This window comes from Oratosquilla oratoria, chromosome 8, assembly GCF_046742065.1.
Source record: "Oratosquilla oratoria isolate Oo_2021 chromosome 8, ASM4674206v1, whole genome shotgun sequence".
In the NCBI taxonomy this organism is placed as follows: Eukaryota; Metazoa; Arthropoda; class Malacostraca; order Stomatopoda; family Squillidae; genus Oratosquilla; species Oratosquilla oratoria.
The window spans coordinates 75,761,316-75,783,118 of record NC_134784.1 but is presented as its reverse complement, the minus strand read 5'-3'; the positions used below and the strand labels follow the sequence as shown (position 1 = coordinate 75,783,118).

The 21,803-nt window shown below is 39.4% G+C and overlaps 1 protein-coding gene across 1 annotated transcript in view; it reads left to right on the top strand.

Annotated features, from left to right (window-relative positions):
* LOC143027830 (uncharacterized) overlaps nt 1-6,094 on the top strand; it is a 28,451-nt gene extending 22,357 nt beyond the window's left edge. The window contains exon 8 of the mRNA XM_076189457.1: nt 1,559-6,094. Within this exon, the coding sequence (XP_076045572.1) occupies nt 1,559-3,451 (1,893 nt within the window). The 3' untranslated portion in view covers nt 3,452-6,094. The remainder of the gene's footprint in view (nt 1-1,558) is intronic.
* Nucleotides 6,095-21,803: the final 15,709 nt, after the last annotated feature.

The window sequence follows — 21,803 nt, the reverse complement described above, 5'->3', positions numbered from 1 at the left end:
TGTATGGGGCAGAAACGTGGAACATAAGAGAAGAAGAGAGAAGGAGTTTGAATGTGTTTGAGATGAGGTGTCTGAGAAGTATGGCGGTGAGGAGGTGAGGAGGAGAACAGGGGTGAAAAAGGATTTGGGAGAGAGGGTTGATGAAAGAATATTAGGATGGTTTGGACACATGGAAAGAATGAGTGAAGAAAGACTAGTAAAAGAGGTATGGAAGGCAGATGTGGAGGGAGTGAACATGAGGGGACGTCCTAGGATGAGGTGGATGGATGGGGTGAAGGGGGCTTTGGGGAAGAGGGGAATGTCTGTTGAGGAAGGAAGGGAGAGGACGGAAGACAGAGGTGAGTGGAGAATGGTTGTATATGGATGATGTTGTGACTGCATGAGGAGGAATGGGCGGGGGGGTGGGGGGTGGGGTAGTATGTGTGAGTAAATTTTGACGCAGCCCGAAGGGATTTCTCCCCGTCCTCTCCTTATATGCAAAGGGGGACGGAGAGGGGGGGTCGCCGATTAAATGAAGCGGCCTTGCTGTGGATGTACTGTGTCTTGCGACACTGCTTCTGACCTAGGGCGGTGGGCGGGGTACAGGGATGACCTGTCATCCAGGAGGTGCTCAGATGAGAGGAAGGGTGGGAGGGGTGTGGAGTGTATTTGGGGATGAAATGGGTGGGAGTGTTTTTATGCCTTTCCCTTTTTGGCTACCTCCCTTGGAAGGGGGAAAAAGCCTTGGTATATGTATGTATGTATGCAGGTGTCTAATTTGTGTGGTTTTGGTCCATCTGTCATCACTCCCAGTGCTCCATTCTATAAAGTTTATAAGTTATATATGTTCATCTTGCCGATTGTTGGGCACCATGCTGTGAAGGTATAGTTAAATCTAGTTCTTATGAATTGCTTGAAGATGATTATTAGAGTTTCTGTTATCCATAGCCAGTACTTGCGATGGATTTAAGTATGCTTGTTTTCATGTTGATTTTTGTTGCCAGGTCCTTGCAGCACAACAACCATTCTTATATTAAAATTCAGCAAGTTTAATATGTAGGATTTATGGTCTCTTGCAGTCTCCTTCAATCTTATGTTAGTGACACTGGTCTATAACTTGATGGTTTGTCTTTACTTTCTCCTTTATGCCTTGATGCTGTGTTAGCTCTCTTCCAGTCTTGTGGTACTATCCCTAATTCCAATGAGCACATAGTGAGATTATGAATCTTGTCTGCCACTTGATCATCACAGTCCTTTAGTATACTGTTTAAGGTTCCATCAGGTCCTGGAGCTTTTCTTGTGTCCAATGTTTCCAATAATTTATGTACTTCCTTCACCTGTACATTTATCTCATACAATCTAATATTACTGTCTAATTTCTCCCTCCTCTACTAAATAATTTTCTTTAGTGAAGAGTGAAGACTGATTGGAAACATTTGTTCATTATTTCAGCTTGTGTTGTGTGCATGTATTTACCTAATAGTATGCATTTGTAAGTTAAGCATATATTCATTGGATAAAAGTCATATACTACACAGCCTTGCTTCTGTATTAACCTTTCATATTTTTTGTTGATCAGGTGGAAGAGAAGGAGAACCGTCGACTAAAAAAGCGGATAAAACGAGAGGCAGAGACAGATGACCTAGAGCAATTGATGATGCCACTTATGTTAGATGCTGGTGATGATCACAACCATGATGACCTCCCTCGCCGCCGCCGACGTACAACAACCACAGACCATGAGGATGATGCCCATGGCAAGATGAAAGTTTCTGTGCAGAAGATTGTTGACAATGCCTTGTCCCCATTCATTGGTAAGATTGAGGAGCTGTTTGACCCTGCTGCCTCCACACTCCAGATTGCCAAGCCTTCACAGCACATTATCACCCTGTGGCATGCTGACATCCTGCTGACTAAGCTCTTTGACCAGAATGATCTGACCAAGTTCTTCTCAGAGGTGATGAATGAAGTGGCTGAGAAGAACATGTTGCAGGGGTCACAGCATAAGGTTGATGCTGGCTCTAGTATCACTGTAGACATCCTCCTGACACATACAGGCAACCCTGTGGTAGATGAAGCTTATAACAAGGCTGCCCTTGGTGACTCTGTCATGCAGGAGGTGGAGACCATTACTGTTGGAGATATGCAGATCATTAACTACCACCAATTTGATCCCCAGCATGTACCTAAGTATGTCCACATGATTGCCATGTACAAATATCGTATCCGCATGGCACGACGTGGTGTTGGGGGCAGCAGTGGTGGCAGTGGAGGCTCTGCTGGAACAGGAGGTACAGGTGGAGGGGCAGGAGAAAAGGATAAAGAAGTTCCTGCCCTTGTATCATCATTTCTGGCAGAAGATGTGCTCCCTGAGACAGCCCCACATGACCTGGATGATCTTGTGTCACGAATGGACGGTGGTGCTGGCACTGCTGGAGCAGGTACTGGGGGTGAGGACCTTCTGCAATCACAGACAGCAGCTATTAGCAGACAGTGTTTCCAACAGCTGAGCTCTGACCTGAAGAAACGCTCTGTGTCTGACTTAGAGCTCTATGTGAATCCTTCATTCCATGAGGAACTCATCATGCACCTGATCGTGGACCATATGGATGAGCGGGGGGTGCTGCCCCTCAATATTGCTATCTTCCTGGCCAAGGGCTGCAACTTCTGTCGCAAGAAGGAGTGTAAAGCCGAAGACTTGACGCTGCCCATTAGCCCAGACAATCCTGTCTGCCCTGATCGACAGTGCATCAAGAGGAACCTCATTTGTGAGATATGCAATAAGCAAATGTCCAACTCGAAATCCCTTGCACGACACAAATACAGTGTCCATGATATCCAGGTGGGTGACACAGGTGGCCTTTTCATTTGCTCACACTGTGGTGAGACCTTCAGCAAAAAGTGGAAGCTGAACATGCATGAGCGACAGCATGAAGATCGAAAACTTGAAGTAGAGTGTCATGTGTGTGGGAAAGTCATGCGTGGTGCCATGGCCCTCAAGAAACACATCAACATGGTTCATGAAACCAAGCCACAGTTCCAATGTGACTATTGCTGCAAGACTTTCAAGCGCAAGGAGACACTTAATGTTCACCGAAGGATCCACACAGGCGAGAAACCTTTCCCCTGCACTCGTTGTGATTATGCCTCTGAGACGAAAGGCAACCTTAAGGCCCACATGTGGCGTAAGCATAAGCTCCAGCTTGGTGGACCTTCAGCTGTAACATCAGCAGGTGGTGCAGGGGCTGGGCCTGGGGGTACAGGTAGTGGTGGGGCAGGAGGTTCTAGTGGTGGGGCAGCAGCAGCTGCAGCAGCAGCGGCAGCAGCAGCTGCTGCTGCTGTTGGGTCGGTGACAAGCCAACAGAGTTCAGAGGAATTTGCAGTGGCAGCTGCCACACTCATTGCACAAGCAGACCATGGTGAAGGCTCCTTCATTATCACACACCCTGCCAATACCACTGTCATCACGTAGGCAAACTTCTTGTCAAGGGTGCCTTCTCTGATCCCACCCTTGCCCTCCTGAAGAGTCTCAAAGGGCAGTTGGTGACATTATTTTCTGTGATATTGTGATGACACTTGTGATGTGAACTTTGGACTTATGACCACTTTTAAAATGGCTGTCTAAGAAACCTGAGGTAAGGTGTTTTTGTTCACTGGCCAGTTCTTGAAGAATTAGTAATTTTAGTGATTGAAGAATTAAAGATTTTAGTGAAATGTCTTTTAGGAAAATATGAGCCTAATGAATGCATTTACATATGAGAGTTTCTGGTGCATGCCTCATGGAGGAGCTGTTTTTACAAATCGCATATAGGGGTTACTAGCACAAACCCCTTTCTCAGAAATTACCTGTGCAAGCTATATCCCTGAGTTGGTATTGTATATTCATCATGTAATAATAGTTACTGATGTGTACCATTTACCTCTGGATAGTTAATGGTATCAGCCCCTCCTAATAAAAAATCACTAGTGTGATCCAACTCATTGGCATTGATCACTTAGGAGAGTAAGTTGCTTGATGTCTTTCTGTCTTCTGCTTTTATGTGCTCATGTGGAAGTCAATAGATAATGCCCCAAACCTCTGAACACTGCATCCATACATCAAAAGTGACTGCATGTGGTATAAGTGGCAGATTTACTTCTTTGTGGAGACAGGCTTGAATGACTGACCAGTTAAATAGAAAAGTGAAAAATTATCCACAGTACTACAGAGCATCGAGGCCTCACTGATGTGCAAGTACAATAGTTAGCTACAACAGTTCCTATCAATCCCCAGATGAAAGAAGTTAAGCTCTCTTACTTCCAGGACCAGTTGAAACTCAGTGCAGCCCTGCACAGTTCCAATAATCAGTAGTCACTCAAGAAGTGATTATGGTTGTTGAGAAGAAAGGAGTCATGTCTTCTTTTGTCTGGAACTGTGCTTTAAGCTGCAGACTTTATATTGTATTCAAAGGAATTTTGCAAAACTACAGTTATTTGAATTGAAAAAAATAATCAGATGACAGGAAACAGTAAAATACACACAACTATAAAAAAAATATGGGAAATGATGAAGACCTAGACAGGTGCTCCCCTATCATGTTAGGTTTTTAGAGTTTGTTTGTAAGTCCAAATATTTGTCAGTCTAAAATTACTTTTGTCAGTACTGAATACTTTACACAGCATTGTAGAAAAAGGAAGATACAATGCAGTTACTATACACTCCAGTAATATTCACCTTTTTCACCTTGGTTTATGATGTCCGCTTTAGTTTCTTGTATAATATTGCAGTGCTGCTCGCTTTCATCTTCAATACTGGCTCCATTCTTATACATCAGAAAGGTCAATATATCCATTCCTTAGTACTGTCTTGCAGGAGACCTGTGGCCCCTAGAAAAGTGGCCACAATCATCAGTTTGGCTCATAAGTCACTCAGTGAAGAGATCTTGTGTTGCCATCTTGAGTGGGTGAATGGAGGACATTGTAGTATTAAGTGTTCTTTCTTTTGTATGGTTGTGTCTAATGACAGGCTGATTCTATATTAGCGCTGATTTAGTGGAGGATGGTTACCTGAATGTAGAGATGTTATTATCATTTGAGTCTGTCTTGGGAGTGATTTCTGTGCTATGTTGATTTCTGGGGTAGTTTGGTGGAGTATGGAGATTGTTTAGTGACCTGTGTTTATTACATGCCTTTATATGGATGCATAGTATAGTGCTGGGAAAAGTTGTTTTAAGTGTTTGATGTGATTGGCTATTGTTTGTGTGAGGTCATGTGATGGATGAGTGGGTTTGAAGGTTCTGCCATAGAACTGTTTGCTTATCATGTGCTACTCTATGGGAAGGATTTTTGGTTTCTGGGTGTAGATTTATTATTTGTCTTAGAGCAGCCTGTTATTATTCTTATGGTTTTCTTTGCTATCTTGGTTTTGACTTGTGATGATTGGTATTTGTGAGGTGATGGCAGTTTGAAACCTGCTGTCAGTGACTTGGACCAAGGTCATGGTTCATTAAATTTTGCATTTCAAAGTCCTCTGAAAGAGGCAGTGTCCTAGCCTCCTTGTGGGGTGGGGGTAAGGGGTTGTGACATTAAACAGAATAATCATCAAATACAAAAAAAATATTTATTGATCTATCTATATATCAAAATCTTATTCCCCTTTATGACAAATAATAGTGTAACACCAGAGAGATAGCCTCATTTGAGTTGTGTTTACAGGGTGATAGTATCACAGTGTAGTGGTGAAACTGAACTATTGTGGTGTTCAAAATTGTTGAGAATTTGAGTCAGCAGACAGGTTTATTATTTATGGAACTTTGTAACTTGAAAGTTCATAAGTAGGGGAGCACCTGTACATTTTATATATGAGATATTTAGAGTAAATAAGTTAAACAGTGGCACTAAAGGTATTTGTCAATTTATTACGAACAGAATACAGGCCAATAAAGGGATAGCTGACATTAGAGTGTGGCATGCACTGGTAAATCTCACTGTGTAAAACATGTCTTGAGTAAAAGGATTTTTTTTTTTTCTGCTGTATGAAAGTGATTGTTTAATAAGGTCTGATACTTGCTGGAGTTGGTGCAAGGATGAACCGTTAGGAGCTCAATAATTCTTGAAAGATGGCCAATCCTTGCAAGGGTGATATATATGTGTATATATATATATATATATATATATATATATATATAATATATATATATATATATATATATATATATATATATATATATATATATATATATATATACATATATATATATATATTATCATATTGTTTTAGGCCTGAATGCAGGCCACTGAATTTCTTTCATGTGAAAGACATTTAAGTGACACTCAACTTCAAAGTATTATTTTTATGTATTCTGTATATAACCACATTGTATTAGAAAGCTTACTACCTCTTTTCACCAATCACTGTTAAGTAATGGGTCAAATGACAGTCCTTGTGCATATCATCTACTGATGGGAGGCTCTAAAATGGTTCTCTGAGTACTAAATCGGTTCCACAGAGATATTCTAGAGGCCCTACTGTACTCAAGGAATCCTGAACCATTGGGGAGGTATATTAACTAAAGATAATGGTCTTCCAGGATGGTGGGTCTATGGGCAAAGGGTTCTTCATAGAAATAAAACTTTTGTTTGGTAGGTTTTTAGGAGAATTAGTTACATGATTGTTGTTCACAGATTCCTTAATTAGCAAATACTCTATGCCAAATTTTATCTCCAATTTCATTGACAAACTTCTCATAAAAAATGAGTAAGTAAATAAAGAATATGGCATCTCATAGTTAACAGGTGCATGCTATTATTAATGAATTCATCAATTCAGTAGATCAGTTGTCGAAGATTTTTTTACCAAAACTGTGGAGAATGAATACATATCTATTGCTTGGTATTACAATTCTCCCAATTGGTTTTAAGCTGGAGTTACAAGAAAAGGGAAGTGGCCCAGTGCACATACAGTGGCCTCTGCACATGCCTGGTGACACTATATGCCTTGCATTACTGCACTGATATTAGAGAAATTGACCAAGGTAGAGGAAGGAGAGGAAGTTGTGTAGAAGTTTCAGGCCTCTACATGAAACCCCAGGCACATTACTGCAGAAGTGTGACCCACTTTTACATCTTGACAAAGGACAAGGGATGGGACTGGGAGGTCATCTCATGTCACACCTCTTTGTGTCAATGCTGAGTCAAAGACACAGGGTTGTCTTGAGCTGAGTTAGTTGAAACTTTCAGGGACACATTTGTAGGTTTTGTCTTAAAACTTGGAAGCACTGAGCCTGTTTAGAGTGGATGATGTTGAGGCAAAGCCAGCTTTACCTGCAAGACTTTACTTTATTCATGACTGGTACATACAGTCAGAGACCAATGGAGTGAATCACAATTTGGGAATATTCATTTTTGTCCTAACCCTTCTGGATGGTATGAATGTATGTGCAGGGTTAGTGAAGATGTGTGTATTTGTAGAAAGATTCAATGCCAATATCAAAGAATGACCTCAAGGATACTTTACTAATACACTAAATACTTTACCTATGTACTCTGAATTATTGATCTCATTTGTTTTATATGTAAGGCTTAACATATAGATTACCTATCCTTGGAAAACTGCAGTTGTTTTGAATGACTAGCTCTTCCCTTTGCAAAACTTTATTGCAATTGATGAAATAGATTTTGTCTCTTCAAGCTTGACCTAAATTTTATAAAGGTATAGGACTTTGGGAAGTTATGGAAACATTCCATAACCAGATGGCTAGAAATAAAATACATTTCAAGAAGGAGTTACTGATGTCTGCATATGATAGTCTGGATTATGCTACATCATGGTGGCTGTTGTATTCTGTATGCTAGAAATTATGATTTGCATTGTTATGGTCAGCATATGCTTTGGAAGATGGGATTAGCTTTTACAGCATGACTTGAGTCAAGTCAGCTTTTTGCAGGCTGTCAGATCTGTGACATAATTCAGGAAAGGGACTTTAGCTCACATCTAAACAAGTTTGCACAAGAATGAGTGAGTTTGTATATGGTTAAAGAAATCCTTTTTTGAGAGGATGTAACATATTCTACATTACTTTAAGTTGAGTTCACAGTGGGTAGTATTTCTCCAAAAGTTGTAAATTTGTGTGACTTCCCATGCAATAATTGAAACTTGTATTAGAGTAAATTTGTAACACAGTATTCTGTACACCCATTTTTATTGTCATTATCTTTAATCTATCATCAGATTTTCATATTATATGCTTTTTTGACATTTGGTTGATTCTGACTGCAAAAAAAAATTGTGTAATTTTCCTCTCTTTATGTAATGCCACATTACTTGGGGATTTATGACCAGTGTGAACTACTTGTAAGTGATAGAGAACCTGAGTTGTGCAAGAAGGGTCACTGTATTATTACTTTAAGGAAAGTGCTATATAGCCAAAGTCTTTGCATAAAGCTATGCAAAAATTTATTTCTAATTTATCACATGTTCAATAAGCAATAAGGTACAAGGCAAGCAAGTATTTTTCAGAACAAGTCAGATGCACCACAAACTGGGACACTCACCATGTATTTCACATTGCTGGAATCATTTCATTTTCAGCAGCTGTTTAGTGTTTCAGCAGGAACATCTCAGTTACAGGTGAGGAAATGATGTGTCAGCAGCAAATAGTTTTAGGGCTAACTGAATGGATCATGGAACTGTTTAATTTTCAGCAACTAATTTGGGTTTCAGGAAGAAATCTCACTGACATTGTTTTAGTAGCAGATGATTTTAGGGGTAACTGGGGATACCTCAGGTTAGGAACCCCTGCTCTAATTGATTTAATAAATTAAAACTGTATTACAGAACATCTTTAAAACATTCCATTTTCTAAAGTTCTTGATGTGGCCTATTCAATTCCTTGTAAATCTTATCCTCTCCTTTCATACTTCTAAAAAAGAGCAAGTGTGTCAATTCTCTTCATTTTCTCAGTGTGAGTAATCCCAATGCATCTAGTTTTTCCTTGTAAAATCTGTAAACTATGCTGGAAATAATTTCACTTGCCACACTTTATAGTCTTTTTTCTTGTTTCTTTCCTTTTGCCACCTTTTGTAATATGTTCTTCTTATGTCTTTCCTTTTCATGTGGGGATGAAACCACTACGTATTTTTTCCAGGTGACAAATTATCCATAACTAATATCCTCTGGTTCCTTTCCTCCTTTGCTTTAGTAATTATTTCATTTCCCATTGTAAAACTTCATGCCAGTCTTCTTATATATATATATATATATATATATATATATATATATATATATATATATATATATATATATATATATATATATATATACTGTATGTATATATGTGTATATTACATTTTTTCATTAAATATTTTCCACTTTTGGCTCTAATCATAAAACTTGTCTAAATGTTCCTGTACCAATGTTCAGTTGAGGTAGTGTTCCATACTGATGGAATTGGAGTTTAATCTGTGAATATTGCACAAGTTAACTGAAAGAGGAAAGACATACAGAGTGCATACGGTAATTATTTTGTTTTTTAGGGTCACACAAAAAAATCACAATTTAATATAAAATCCATTTATTGCAAAAAAGATAACAGACTGTATCAGCACACATCTGGTGTCCTGATACTTGATGAATCTGCCCTTGGTATCAATGATGTCCTCAAGACGCCCTCAAAACCCGGCACAGGCCTTCTTTACGACCTCCTTGGCAAGACTGGCAAAAATTACCTTGATCCAACTGATCAGATCATCCTTACTCTTACATGGGTTGCAGTTAGTGTCTCGTTTAACTGCACCCCATACAAAATAATCCATAAGATTGAGGTCAGGTGAGTTAGGGGGCCACACATCAGGGGCAACAAAGTCAAAGAAATTGTTGGAGAGCCATTTCTGAGATTTTCTAGAGGTGTGACATGGTGCCAAGTCCTGTTGCCACATATAGGGTCTACCAGCAGCTACTCACTCAGGCAACCGAAAGCCCCCCTGGGGATAGGTGCCACCTGCATAGAGCCAGTGGTCAGGGATGTTTGCTGCAGTTTGGCCCCCAACTCTTGGGGTTTGGGGGTGGTCCCATGATGAAGACGCTGCAGCACCAACAAGCAAACACACTCATAAATTATTTTGCATAGACAAGCCATCTCACTTCTCACCCTGACAACTGGTGCACCATTCATAAGAAAGACTTTCCCACAGACTCAGACTATACACCCTTCATAGACAGTCAGACAAAACACATAATACATAACCTCAACCACTGCCTGTAGCCCTGACAACATAAGTAACATCCATCTAAAACACATTGGACCACAAGGGATACATGCACTCACAAATATTGCAAACTACAGCTATTCACACAACACTATACCCAATAACTGGAAGCATGGGAAAATAATCACTATCTCAAAATCCAATAAAAACCCAACAATCCCAACATCACACTGCCCAATCACACTTCTCTGCACCCCTCCAAAGTCATTGAACACCTCATACTTCAACTCATCACACCACATATTCCCCTTGCTGAATCACAACACTGTTTTAGGCCAATACACTCCACAAACACTCTTCTGATAAACCTCATGCAAAGAATATTAGATGGCATCAATTCAGATAGGCCCCATCATAGAAAACTTCTCATAACACTAGACATTAGTAAAGCTTTTGATGCTATCCCCCGCCACAATCTAACAAAATATATAACACAAACATGCACAATAACACAAAAAAATGACTGGCCAATTATCTGGCAGGCAGGAATGCATACAGTGAGACCTCTCATTAACGGACGTTAATTAGCTGTGTTTTCGCTGTGTTTTCGGTGTTCTAGGTGCTGTTGTTTAGTGCATGCAATCACTATGCCACCCAAAAACCACTCCAAAACACTGAAAACACCACAAACACAGCTAATTAATGTCCGTCAATGAGAGGTCTCACTGTATATGTCATATAATGGCAAATCACCACACACCAGAAACATGAAAAATGAAGTACCACAGGGCTCAGTTCTATCCTCCACACTCTTTAATCTATAGATGCATGATGTACCCACACCAGACACCTCAAAAATACAAATCTCTTCCTATGGAGACAATATAACAATCACATGTACACATTGTAACACATAACTGCAGAAATAATACAGCCATACCTTGATACACTCAACACATGGTTCATTACAAAGAGACTCAAAATAGCCTCAGGCTAATCTACGGCAACACTTCTCACCAACTGGACAAAATAACACAAATACATATCTCATTTCTATATCAACAACACTCTAATACCACATGCACACCAACAATTCTTGGTGTAACATCACATGATACATCCATGTCTTTCAAACAACACATCACAAACATAAAAAATAAATGCACACCTAGACTTAATGCACTTAAATCAATCACTGGAACAACATTTGGGCAAAACAAAGAAACTAATACTACAATATACAAACAATGCATACACTCACTGATGAATTATGCAAGTCCAGCATGGGCACCTAATCTCAGTGAGACACACCTGAATACCCTTCCCACCATACAAAACAAAGTCTTAATAACAATTACAGGCTACACAAATACAACACCTATAGACCATCTACACTATGAAACAAAAGTCCTCAAAGTCAAGAATCACCTTGACATGAGAGGCACACAAACACTTGCTGCAGCCCCCACAAACACAGCACACCCACTACACTACATAGCAGAAAACACACACACACAAGAAACATAAAAAAAGAAAACACCCAAATACCTATATCACACACAAATACTCTCTTCTCTTCCTTCAGAACCACTAAATACCAGCCTCTGGAAACATATTCATATCATATCACTCACTGCTCCATTAACACATGAAAAGACAACACATTGCTGCATGCCAGACCCCCTGATATCTACCTCTCTGAATCCTCTCTCCCACGAAAGGATAAAGTCTACCTGGCCAGACCGCAATGCGGCCACATATTACTATGGTATACCTTTAGCTAACTGTGTTTGATATATTTCTTCAAAGTCATAATCTGTAATGCTTCTTTTCATACCCATTGTCAGTGATATGTCTTTCCACTATCTGTGGTGTGTCAGGAGCTATATCATGAATTGTGCCTTTCCACAGGCACAGTCTGTTATATGTTTCCATACCTACAGTCTATGGTAAGTTTTGTCAGTCAGTATGTACTGCAGTTCTTGGAAACCAGTCTGTGGTCCATCTCTCAGAATACACCATCTGTGAAGTGTCCTAAACTACAATCTGTGGTATATCTGCCCAAAGCCCCAGCCTGTGATGTATTGTTGAATGATTTGATGAATATTTTGTAATAAAATGAAATACTGGAGTATATTTGAGTTTGTATTTCCTGATGAAACTGTCCCTTTCACAACTACTTTTAGGACTGAATCAAGACAAATCACAGAATAACTTGCTCAATGTAGTGGGTGCAGCAGGGGGTAATTTCTAGGCCACAAATTCCTAGAAAGAAAAAATACTACATCATTCAAGCTCTCAAAAAATAACTTTCTTTATGTGCAATGACTATTTAACACAAGCATGGTAGTATGTAGAATTAGCAAAAGGATTACAAAAGGCACTTCCTTTTGCAGCTTATTTACATTATAATTTTTTTTTTCTCTACTATCTACTGCTTACTCTACTTCTGGGAATGTTGCAGGTGCCCTTTCATGCTTGGCTGAAATAACCATGGTGAAGTCTGACACAATGGGCAGTCCAGCAGGAGTTCCCTGGAAAGGTCATGATCTGACATCTTATAGCTATTGCATGCATGTGAGCATGTGCACACTGGGCATCTAAGGGATTGAATATTTCCTGCAATCATCTTCCAACAACATGCCCACTTACATTGTCCCACTCTAGGCTAACCCAGCTTGTCTTAAATGTGAAAATCATTTACCAATGCAACATGATTGAACAAAATCATTTGAGCTTCAAAAAGCACTAGCATCAATATATCTTAGTTCCTCATTCACTGCTTTCATTAATAGAATGTATTAATGGAAAAACTATATATATATACCAAGGCCTTTTCTCCCTTACAAGGGAGGTAGTCAAAGTCAAAAAGAATAAATCCACTCCCACCCATTTCATCTCCACATACTCCACTCCCATTCACCAGCCCTCTTTTCTTGGCTCCTAATGGATGATGGGTCATCCCTGCATTTCACCCACTACCCTGGGTCAGAAGCAATGTAGCAAAACACAGCACATCCACAGCAAGGCTACTTCATTTAATTGGTGACACCCCCTCTCTGTTCCCTCATGCAAAAAATGAGAAGACAGGAAGAAATCCTTTCTGGCTTCATCAAAATATTCACACATGCTCCCTAACCTTCCTCCATCCACTCCCATGCATCACAGCATCATCCATACACAACCATTCTCCACTCACCCTTATTTTCTGTCTTCTTCCTTCCTCAACAGACATCCCCCCTCTTTCCCAATGCCCCTTTCACCCCATCCATCCATCTCATCCTTGGTTGCCCCCTCATATTCACTCCATCCACCTCTGCCTTCCACACCTTTTTTATTAATATTTCTTCACTCATTACAAAGGATTACAAAGGCGGAGCATGCCGACAGGAGACCTTTTGATCCATATCTAGGTCGGATGCAAAAAAAAAAAAGAAAAAAAAATCATATTAATAATAAATTAAAACTATAATAATGTAAAAATAACAAATAAAATACATAAAGAAATGCATAGGTATAGTTGAATAACAAACAAAAAGGTAAATAGTAAATGATTATAAATTGACATATAACTAATAATAAATCAGACAGACAAATTATAACAAAACAAAAACAAATAATATAACATGAATTATAATCATTACAGCATCTTACTTAGGTATTTATCTAAATGATTCTTAAAGCTTCGAACTGAACTACATTGCACTACCTGTGCAGGAAGTTTATTCCATTCATTAACTACACGGTTGGCAAAGTTGTTTCTACCTACTTGCAAATTGAATCTATTTCCGGACAGTTTGAGACCATTGTTTCTTGTCTGATTCTCATTCAATGTGAAAATTTGGTCACTTTTGATGTTGTCAATTCCCTTTAAAATCTTAAAGACCTGTATCAAGTCACCTCTGAGTCTACGCTTTTTTAGGGAAAACAGATTCATGTGCTTAAGTCGATTTTCGTATCATTTATTTTTGATATTTGGAATCAGTTTTGTGGCTCGCCGTTGTACTTTTTCCAGTCTGTCAATGTCTTTAATGAGATTCGGTGACCATACGGAAACAGCATATTCCAAATGTGGACGAACTAACGATTTATATAGCTTGTTAATGAGTGATGGACTTTTGAAATCAAAAGATCGCGCAGTCAATCCCAGAATCTTATTTGCTTTCTCAGAGGCTGAAATACACTGCTTGGATGATTTGAGGTCGTTACTGATAATTACGCCAAGATCTTTTTCACTATCCACTTTTGTTAACGAATTTCCAAATAACTTGTAATTGTACTTACTGTTATTTTTACCTATGTGCATTACCTTGCATTTACTTGTGTTAAATTTCATTAGCCACTTTTCAGACCATTGCTGTAATTGATCTAAATCTTCTTGAATATCTAATTGGTTTGAGTGATCATTTGCCACTCCGCACAGTTTTGTATCATCAGCAAATTTGGAAACAGTAGATTTTAGTCCATGGTCTATATCATTTATATATACTATGAATAGAAGTGGCCCAAGAACGGAACCCTGAGGAACTCCACTTGCAACACTTTTCCATCCAGAAGTTTTTCCATTTAAAACAACTCTCTGTTTTCGACCTTTCAACCAATTACTAGTCCAACCTAATAGGCTACCACTTATTCCATGCAAAGCTAATTTAGTAAGTAGTCTTTCGTGTGGGACGGTATCAAAAGCTTTTGCAAAGTCTAGATATATTAAATCTATATTGTTTCTTTTGTCATAATTAGAGATAACTGTGTTGTAGAATTTCCATGTGTCCAGACCATCCCAATACTCTTTCATCAACCCCATCTCCCAAATCCTTTCCCACCCCTGCTCTCTTCCTCACCTTCTCGTTTTCACTCTATCCAGCCTAGTAACCCCTACCATACTTCTCAGACATTTTATTTCAAACATATTTAAACTATTATATTTCATGTTTCTGCCCCATACAGTGCTGTTGGCACAATCACCCATCCACACAATGAAGAACTAGCATTTGTTTTGAACAGTTCCATCAATCCAGCAGTTAGCGTATCTAATTTACCTTTTAAAGGGTTTCCTTCTTCACTGGGAATGAACTTATGTTTGCGGTGCAAAACTATTTAATATGCATAATATAAAAATATAAATTTTTACCTTACCCTTGAATATATGTGTATGTATGGTAGTCCGTGAAATGAGGGTGAGGTGTAACATAAACTTAGGGGGACTTTCTTTTATCTGTAATTACTGGTGGTGCACAATAAATGTCTATTTACTAAAGGGGAAAAACAGATCAAAACAGATTACCTTACTTTGGGATGGATGCGCTGCAGGGTACATCCTGGGTGTATCAGTGTCATCATCTAACTGAACTGCACCTCAAGCCCACGTGACTCTGCTTGTTTCTTGGCTATCTGGACTGCCACAGCAACAATCATGTGACCCAGCCCGGGCAACATAGGCTGGAGTTAATCTGGCTTGGGCATGCGGCTGCCTGACAGGCGTGATGCAAAGCGTGGGAAACTGAGGTGGAAGGCCTATGTGGCTGGCGAGCTGGGATCAAATGGTGTACACAAAGGCATGAAGTGTACAGAGAAGGCCCACATGGTCGTCCCAAGTAGTTCCCAGAACAATGATATCGCCCATGTACACCATCGCGCTAATCCCTAACATCCTCATCAGTGTCTGATTCATCACCCTCTGAAAACATGATGGGGCATCTTTCAACCCAAAGGGAAGAGATGCAAACTCATAGTGGCCCTTGGGAGTCGAGAACGTAGTCTTCTTGTAGCGGGATCTGGAGATACCGTGATTTAAGATCTAATAGTGAAAATATGACGCTGGCCCCGAGACTCCGTAACATCAAGTCGATATGGGGGAGAAGGAACCTATCATCTACCATGGAGGCAAAGGCGAAAGGTTTTGTCCTTCTTCACAACAGGGACAGGAGCATTATATGAGGCTACGGCCGCGGACGGGGGACAACCCTCAAATTTGTCAGTTTTGAGTTATAGGCGCCAACCTGTAGTTCAATGGTGTAAAAGTCTTGTGAAAGGGTCGGTCAGAGGAAATTCGACCATTCTGATGGTTAGAATAAGGCACAAAGTCGCGTGATTTGGTGCAAAGCGTAGGACATGGGCTGCTGGCAGTGCAGGATGCTGGGGACGTGGAGCCTGATGACCCTGAGAAGATGACATCCTGGACTGTTAGTGTTTGTTATCAAAGCGTCACAGTAAATCCCATCACTAATGTGACCACCAACTTTGTTCATGGGTGGTAGGATAAGGAATGGGTTGGTAAATTCGCTAAGAGCGTTGTCAGGAACATAAAAAAGGATTGTTCCTAACAGTGAATTAAACTGTCTCAAGATAGTATAAAGGATGAAAGTTAAACATAACACATAGAAATAAAATAACATACTACCTCTTATACCATACACTCTAAAAAATTACGGAGTTGGGATGAATAAAATGCGGCTGTAGCCAAAAATAAAAAAATATTTTTATTAAAACCCACATGGTATGACAGAACTACCACGTACCTTTCTTTTGATGTATAATAGTTATACATTTAGACAGTTTTCCTTGTACTAATCAGCAATAAACTTTAAGCATGAAGATGGGGAGAAATCCCTCTGGGCTACGTCAAAATGTTATTCACACATACTCCCTCACCTCCCATCCACTCCTTTCCATGCACCACAGCATCATTCATACACAACCAATAATTCACTCCTATCTTCTGTCTTCTCCTACCCTTCCTCAACAGACATTCCCCTTTTTTCCAATGTCCCTTTTACCCCATTCATCTATCTCATCCTAGTTTGCCCCTTCATGTTCACTCCCCCACCTCTGCTTTCCACACCTTTCACTAATCTTTCTTCACTCATTCTTTCCATGTGTCCAAACCATCCTAAAACTCTTTCCACAACCCTATCTCCCAACTCCCTTTCCACCCCTATTCTCTTCCTTACCTTGTTTGTCACTCTATCCAGCCTAGTAACCTCTACCACGCTTCCCAGGCATTTCATCTCAACACATTTAAGCTCTTCCTCTCTTTTTGTGAAAAAAAAAAATATATATATATATATATATATATATATATAAATATATATATATATATATATATATATATATATATTATATGTTATATATACACATATATTCATATACAGTAAAAATAAATGGACAAATTCATTGGAATAACCCCTAGAATTCTAGGACTAACATTTTATGCTCCTATAACTTTTGACCTGTATATCAAGGACCTGTCAGTAAAAATCAAGAAAATTAACCTACTTAAATCCACTGCAAGCATTGACTTTGGACAACTTTGGTGAGGGATGAGGGTTAGGGAGTGCATATATGTGAATGATATTTTGATGCAGCCCAAAGGGATTTCTCCCTATCTTCCATGTTTCTGGATGAGCTGTCTTACTGCATTGCTTCTGAACCAGGGCAATGGGTGAGATATAGTATAATGGAATTTGGAAAAAGCAAAAACAGAATATTGGGACAATATAAAATCCGTAAAAAGGAAGTTAAAAAAGTCAACTTGGAAAGGGACCTAGGAATAACTATCACCAATGACATGGCACAAGACAAACATATCAACAAATTAGTTAAATTAGTTGGAGAAACTTTCAATTTATTAAGATCAATGAAAGTGGCTTTTGATTACATGGATAAAGAAATGGTAAAGAAAATATTAGTTGCACTGATAAGACCAAAATTGGAGTACCGTATTTTCCGACTTAAAATGCACATCGGGTTATAATGCGCACCCATGCACTTCGTTATCTCAGTACACAGATAGCGCGCACCGACGTATAACGCGCATGCCCGATTGCATTTGTCTATAACTCAGTTTTACCTCGGTATTTATATCACATGAACAAGGTTACATGGAAAAGTATTTTTCATTGGCTAGAGCCACCACTGGGAAATCTGTTGTTTGTCACTAAATTAAGTGTCAGTTTAGGCATCAATCACGACACAACTAAGAAAAAGTCGGAACTACATGTACCGGTATATGACTCATGTTGTGCATTGGTCCCTTATTACTTTATAGCTTAAATAGTTTGTAGGAAATATGATCTAAAAAAAGTTAATTGAAAGTAAAATTTACAGAAAAAATTCGGGATTTTTTCAGAAAATTTTCATTTCATATCTTGAGGAAATAATTCGTCTTTACCATTTTCTATTTAATACTGAAACAAACTACAGACTGTTTCGTTTTAGCTTTGAACCTGCAATGACAGTGGTGAAATAGGAAAGTCTCTCATCGAGGTGACGTTTAGTTAATATAACTCCCGAAAGAGGGTGTTGTAGTCAGGTGTTTGACACGAGTTTATGAGCAGCCGCAACAGAATTTGTACCATACCTAAAGTGAAGCAACAAAGCCAACATAAAAATTCAAACTAGGATGCTGTGAACATGGGCAAATATCATGAATATTGATCAAGATTCATGGTGTTTAGTCATATTTAAACATGAAAAATAAGATTTGATAGATACGTACCTTTACCAAATATTTATATACGGTAGCCCATGCTGGCGTATTCTTTCATGTCACCATGGCTGTTCTTCTTGTTCTCACGGAACGTCACGGAGAAGTGTGCCTCCCGACTTTGTGACGGCCAACATCGTCATGTTGTTGTGAAAAAAATTACACACACAGCCACAGAATTTTTGTTGTAGGCCGTAGATAATGCGCACCACCGGATAATGCGCAACCCCCCCATTTTTAGGCCTTTCCAATGGAAAATACGGTATGTTGCAACACTATGGACACCTAGTACTAAAAAGAACAGAAAAAAATTCAAAGAGCAATGACAAAGGTGGCACCAACACTCTCTAAATTGACATATGAACAAAGATTGGACAAACTCGAACTACCAACCCTGGAACAAAGGAGACCTACAGACAGTCTAATCATCTACAAAATTATGAAAGGGATGTAAGTCCTTGATAGAGATGCTTTACTAAAGTGGGATAGGAAAAAACAAGGAGACATAAAAAGAAACTTAAAAAGGAAAGTTACAGAAGACATCTGAAAAAGAATAGCTTTCCACACAGTGATAGATATCTGGAACAAACTGAATGAGGAAACAGTGAGTGTAAAAACTATACAAGAATTTAAGGTCAAAGTGGATGCAGAAAGATACAAAAGCAGGTCACTACGAGCATAACTCTCTTCCCGTAAAATACAACTAGGTATATATATTCTCCTCTTAGCATCCATTCCCAAATGCCTATTTCTCATTACAATTTTTAATCTCCCAAGGCATATACAGGTACTTGCTTCTCTCAATCTACATTCTACCTCCATCACCATTCCTCCCTTTCCCACCACATTCACACCCAAGTATCTCAAGCTATCCACTTCCTCCAGTCTCTCTCCCTTAATATTCACTTTCAATTTGCTATCCTCTCCCCTTGTACATCTCATCACCTTACTTTTACCCACATTTATCTTCAACTTCCTTCTTTCACACACCTTCCTAAAATCCATCAGTAACTTCCTTAATCCCTCCTCTGATCCTGCTATAAGTGCAGTGTTGTCAGCAAACAACTGGCTCATTTCCCTTCTTTTTCCATTTTCTTTAACCATCTCCAATCCTTGGCCCATTGCCCTTGCATTTACCTCTCACACCACCCCTTCCTTGTATAAATTCAACAGCCAAGGCAACAACACATCCCTGGCAAAGTCCTTTACCTCAAACAACTCTCTCCATTTCTAACATTCAACAAATTGATCCCTCTGAAACCACTACACTCACACTTGTCCCCCTTTCTCTTGTAAAGTGGCACTATACAGGCACTCCTCCAGTCCTCCGGCACTATACCCTCTCTCCAGCAAACATTAAATAACCTCACCAGCCAGTCCACCATCACTGTACCTCCCTTTTTTAGACACACTGCATGACATCCATCCAACCCAGGTGCCTTACCTGCTCTCATCATTTTAATAAATGCATCATCTTTCCTTATTTCTCCTATTTTCCTCATTCATCACTGTCATTTTCTTAGTGCTTCCCGCTGCAACTATTTTTCCCTCCCTATTCTCCTTCACATTTAACAACTCCCTAAAATACTCTGCCCATCTTCCTCTTACTGCCATCTCTTTCATTAACATCACTCCATCTGCACCTTTTACCTTTTCTTCTTTACTTGATTCTCCTCCTCTTTCTCTCTTAATTTCCTTCCAAAAGATCTTTTTATTACTTTTAAAAATTTGTTATACTTTTACCCTATTTCACATCTGCTCTCTTCTTTGCCTCCTTTATTTTATGTTTTACTTCATTTTCTTTGTAATTCTCTTATGATTCTCTGATCCTATTTTGTAACCAATCTGTGAATGCTCATTTCTTCTCTTTTACAACCTTCTTTGCTTCATCATCCCACCACTCACTATCCTTTCTTCTTCCTTGTTCAATACACCATCTTTGCACACCTTGTGACTCCCTCCTTGAAACATCCCCAGTCCTCCTCCACTCCTAGTTCTACTCTATCCTTCACTCCTTCTCACTCTTTTCTTAGCTTCTTGCACTCCTTTTCTTTCTCATTTAAGTTGTTCACTCTAAGCACCTCCCTACCTTGTGTCCTTTTTCCTCTTTCTCCATTTATCCTCCACTCTCAACTTATCTTCCACCAAATATTAATCTGATATTCCCCCACTCTTTCCCCTTAGAACATGTACATCCAACACTCTACCTACTCTCCTCTTGGTTACCACTATATAGGCTATTGAAGCTCTATCTACCACCTTCTCCCATGTGTACTTATGCTTGACTTTCTTCCTAAACACTGTATTTGCTATCATCAACTCTCTAGACACATCACCATCATCTCTCCACTATAATGTCTTAACTCCACACTTCCCAACCACTGTCTATTGGTTTGTCTCCTACCCTAGTATTGAGATCTCCCAATACCACTACATTGACATTTCTCCCTAAACACTCTTTGCCCTCATTTAAATCTATCCAAAAAGTTCCCCTATCCTCTACACTATTTTCACTAACAGGACCCATTTGCACTTACAAAAAATCACATCTCCCTTCCCATTTTCACCTTCATCCATATTAAACATCCTTCCACTTCACCACACACCTATCTCTTCACTTACTAGTATAGCCACCCCTTCTCTCCCTCATCCTCTCTTCACTCCTGAGACCACCCCAACTATATTCCCATACTCAAACTTCCCCCTCCCTAATGCCAACACATCCATCTTTATTCTCACAAACATACTGCCTATCTCTTCCCTTTTACTCTCATCTGTACCACATCCACACACCCTAAAAGACCCAAACCTTAGAGTATTGGTTGGAAAACTCTTCCTGGACCCTCTTATCCCTTTGGAACACTTGGTGGCAGCATTCTTTCTCCCCTACCACAGGATTCAGCAAAGGAATTGAACATTCAGAGAAGTGGTACAGGACAGTACTAAGAGTGGGGGGACATAACAGAGGGACTGTCACAGTATAATAAAGTGGCATCATTTCTCTGAATATTGATTTTCTCTTTCACAGAGAAAATGATGTGTGGCTATGGTTCATAGGGGCACTCCATATCCCTGAAGTATCAGCTGCATACTACTGAGGAGCTTTTAACCTTACAGTAACATGCAGCCAATACACAATTTTTTTCTTTCTTTT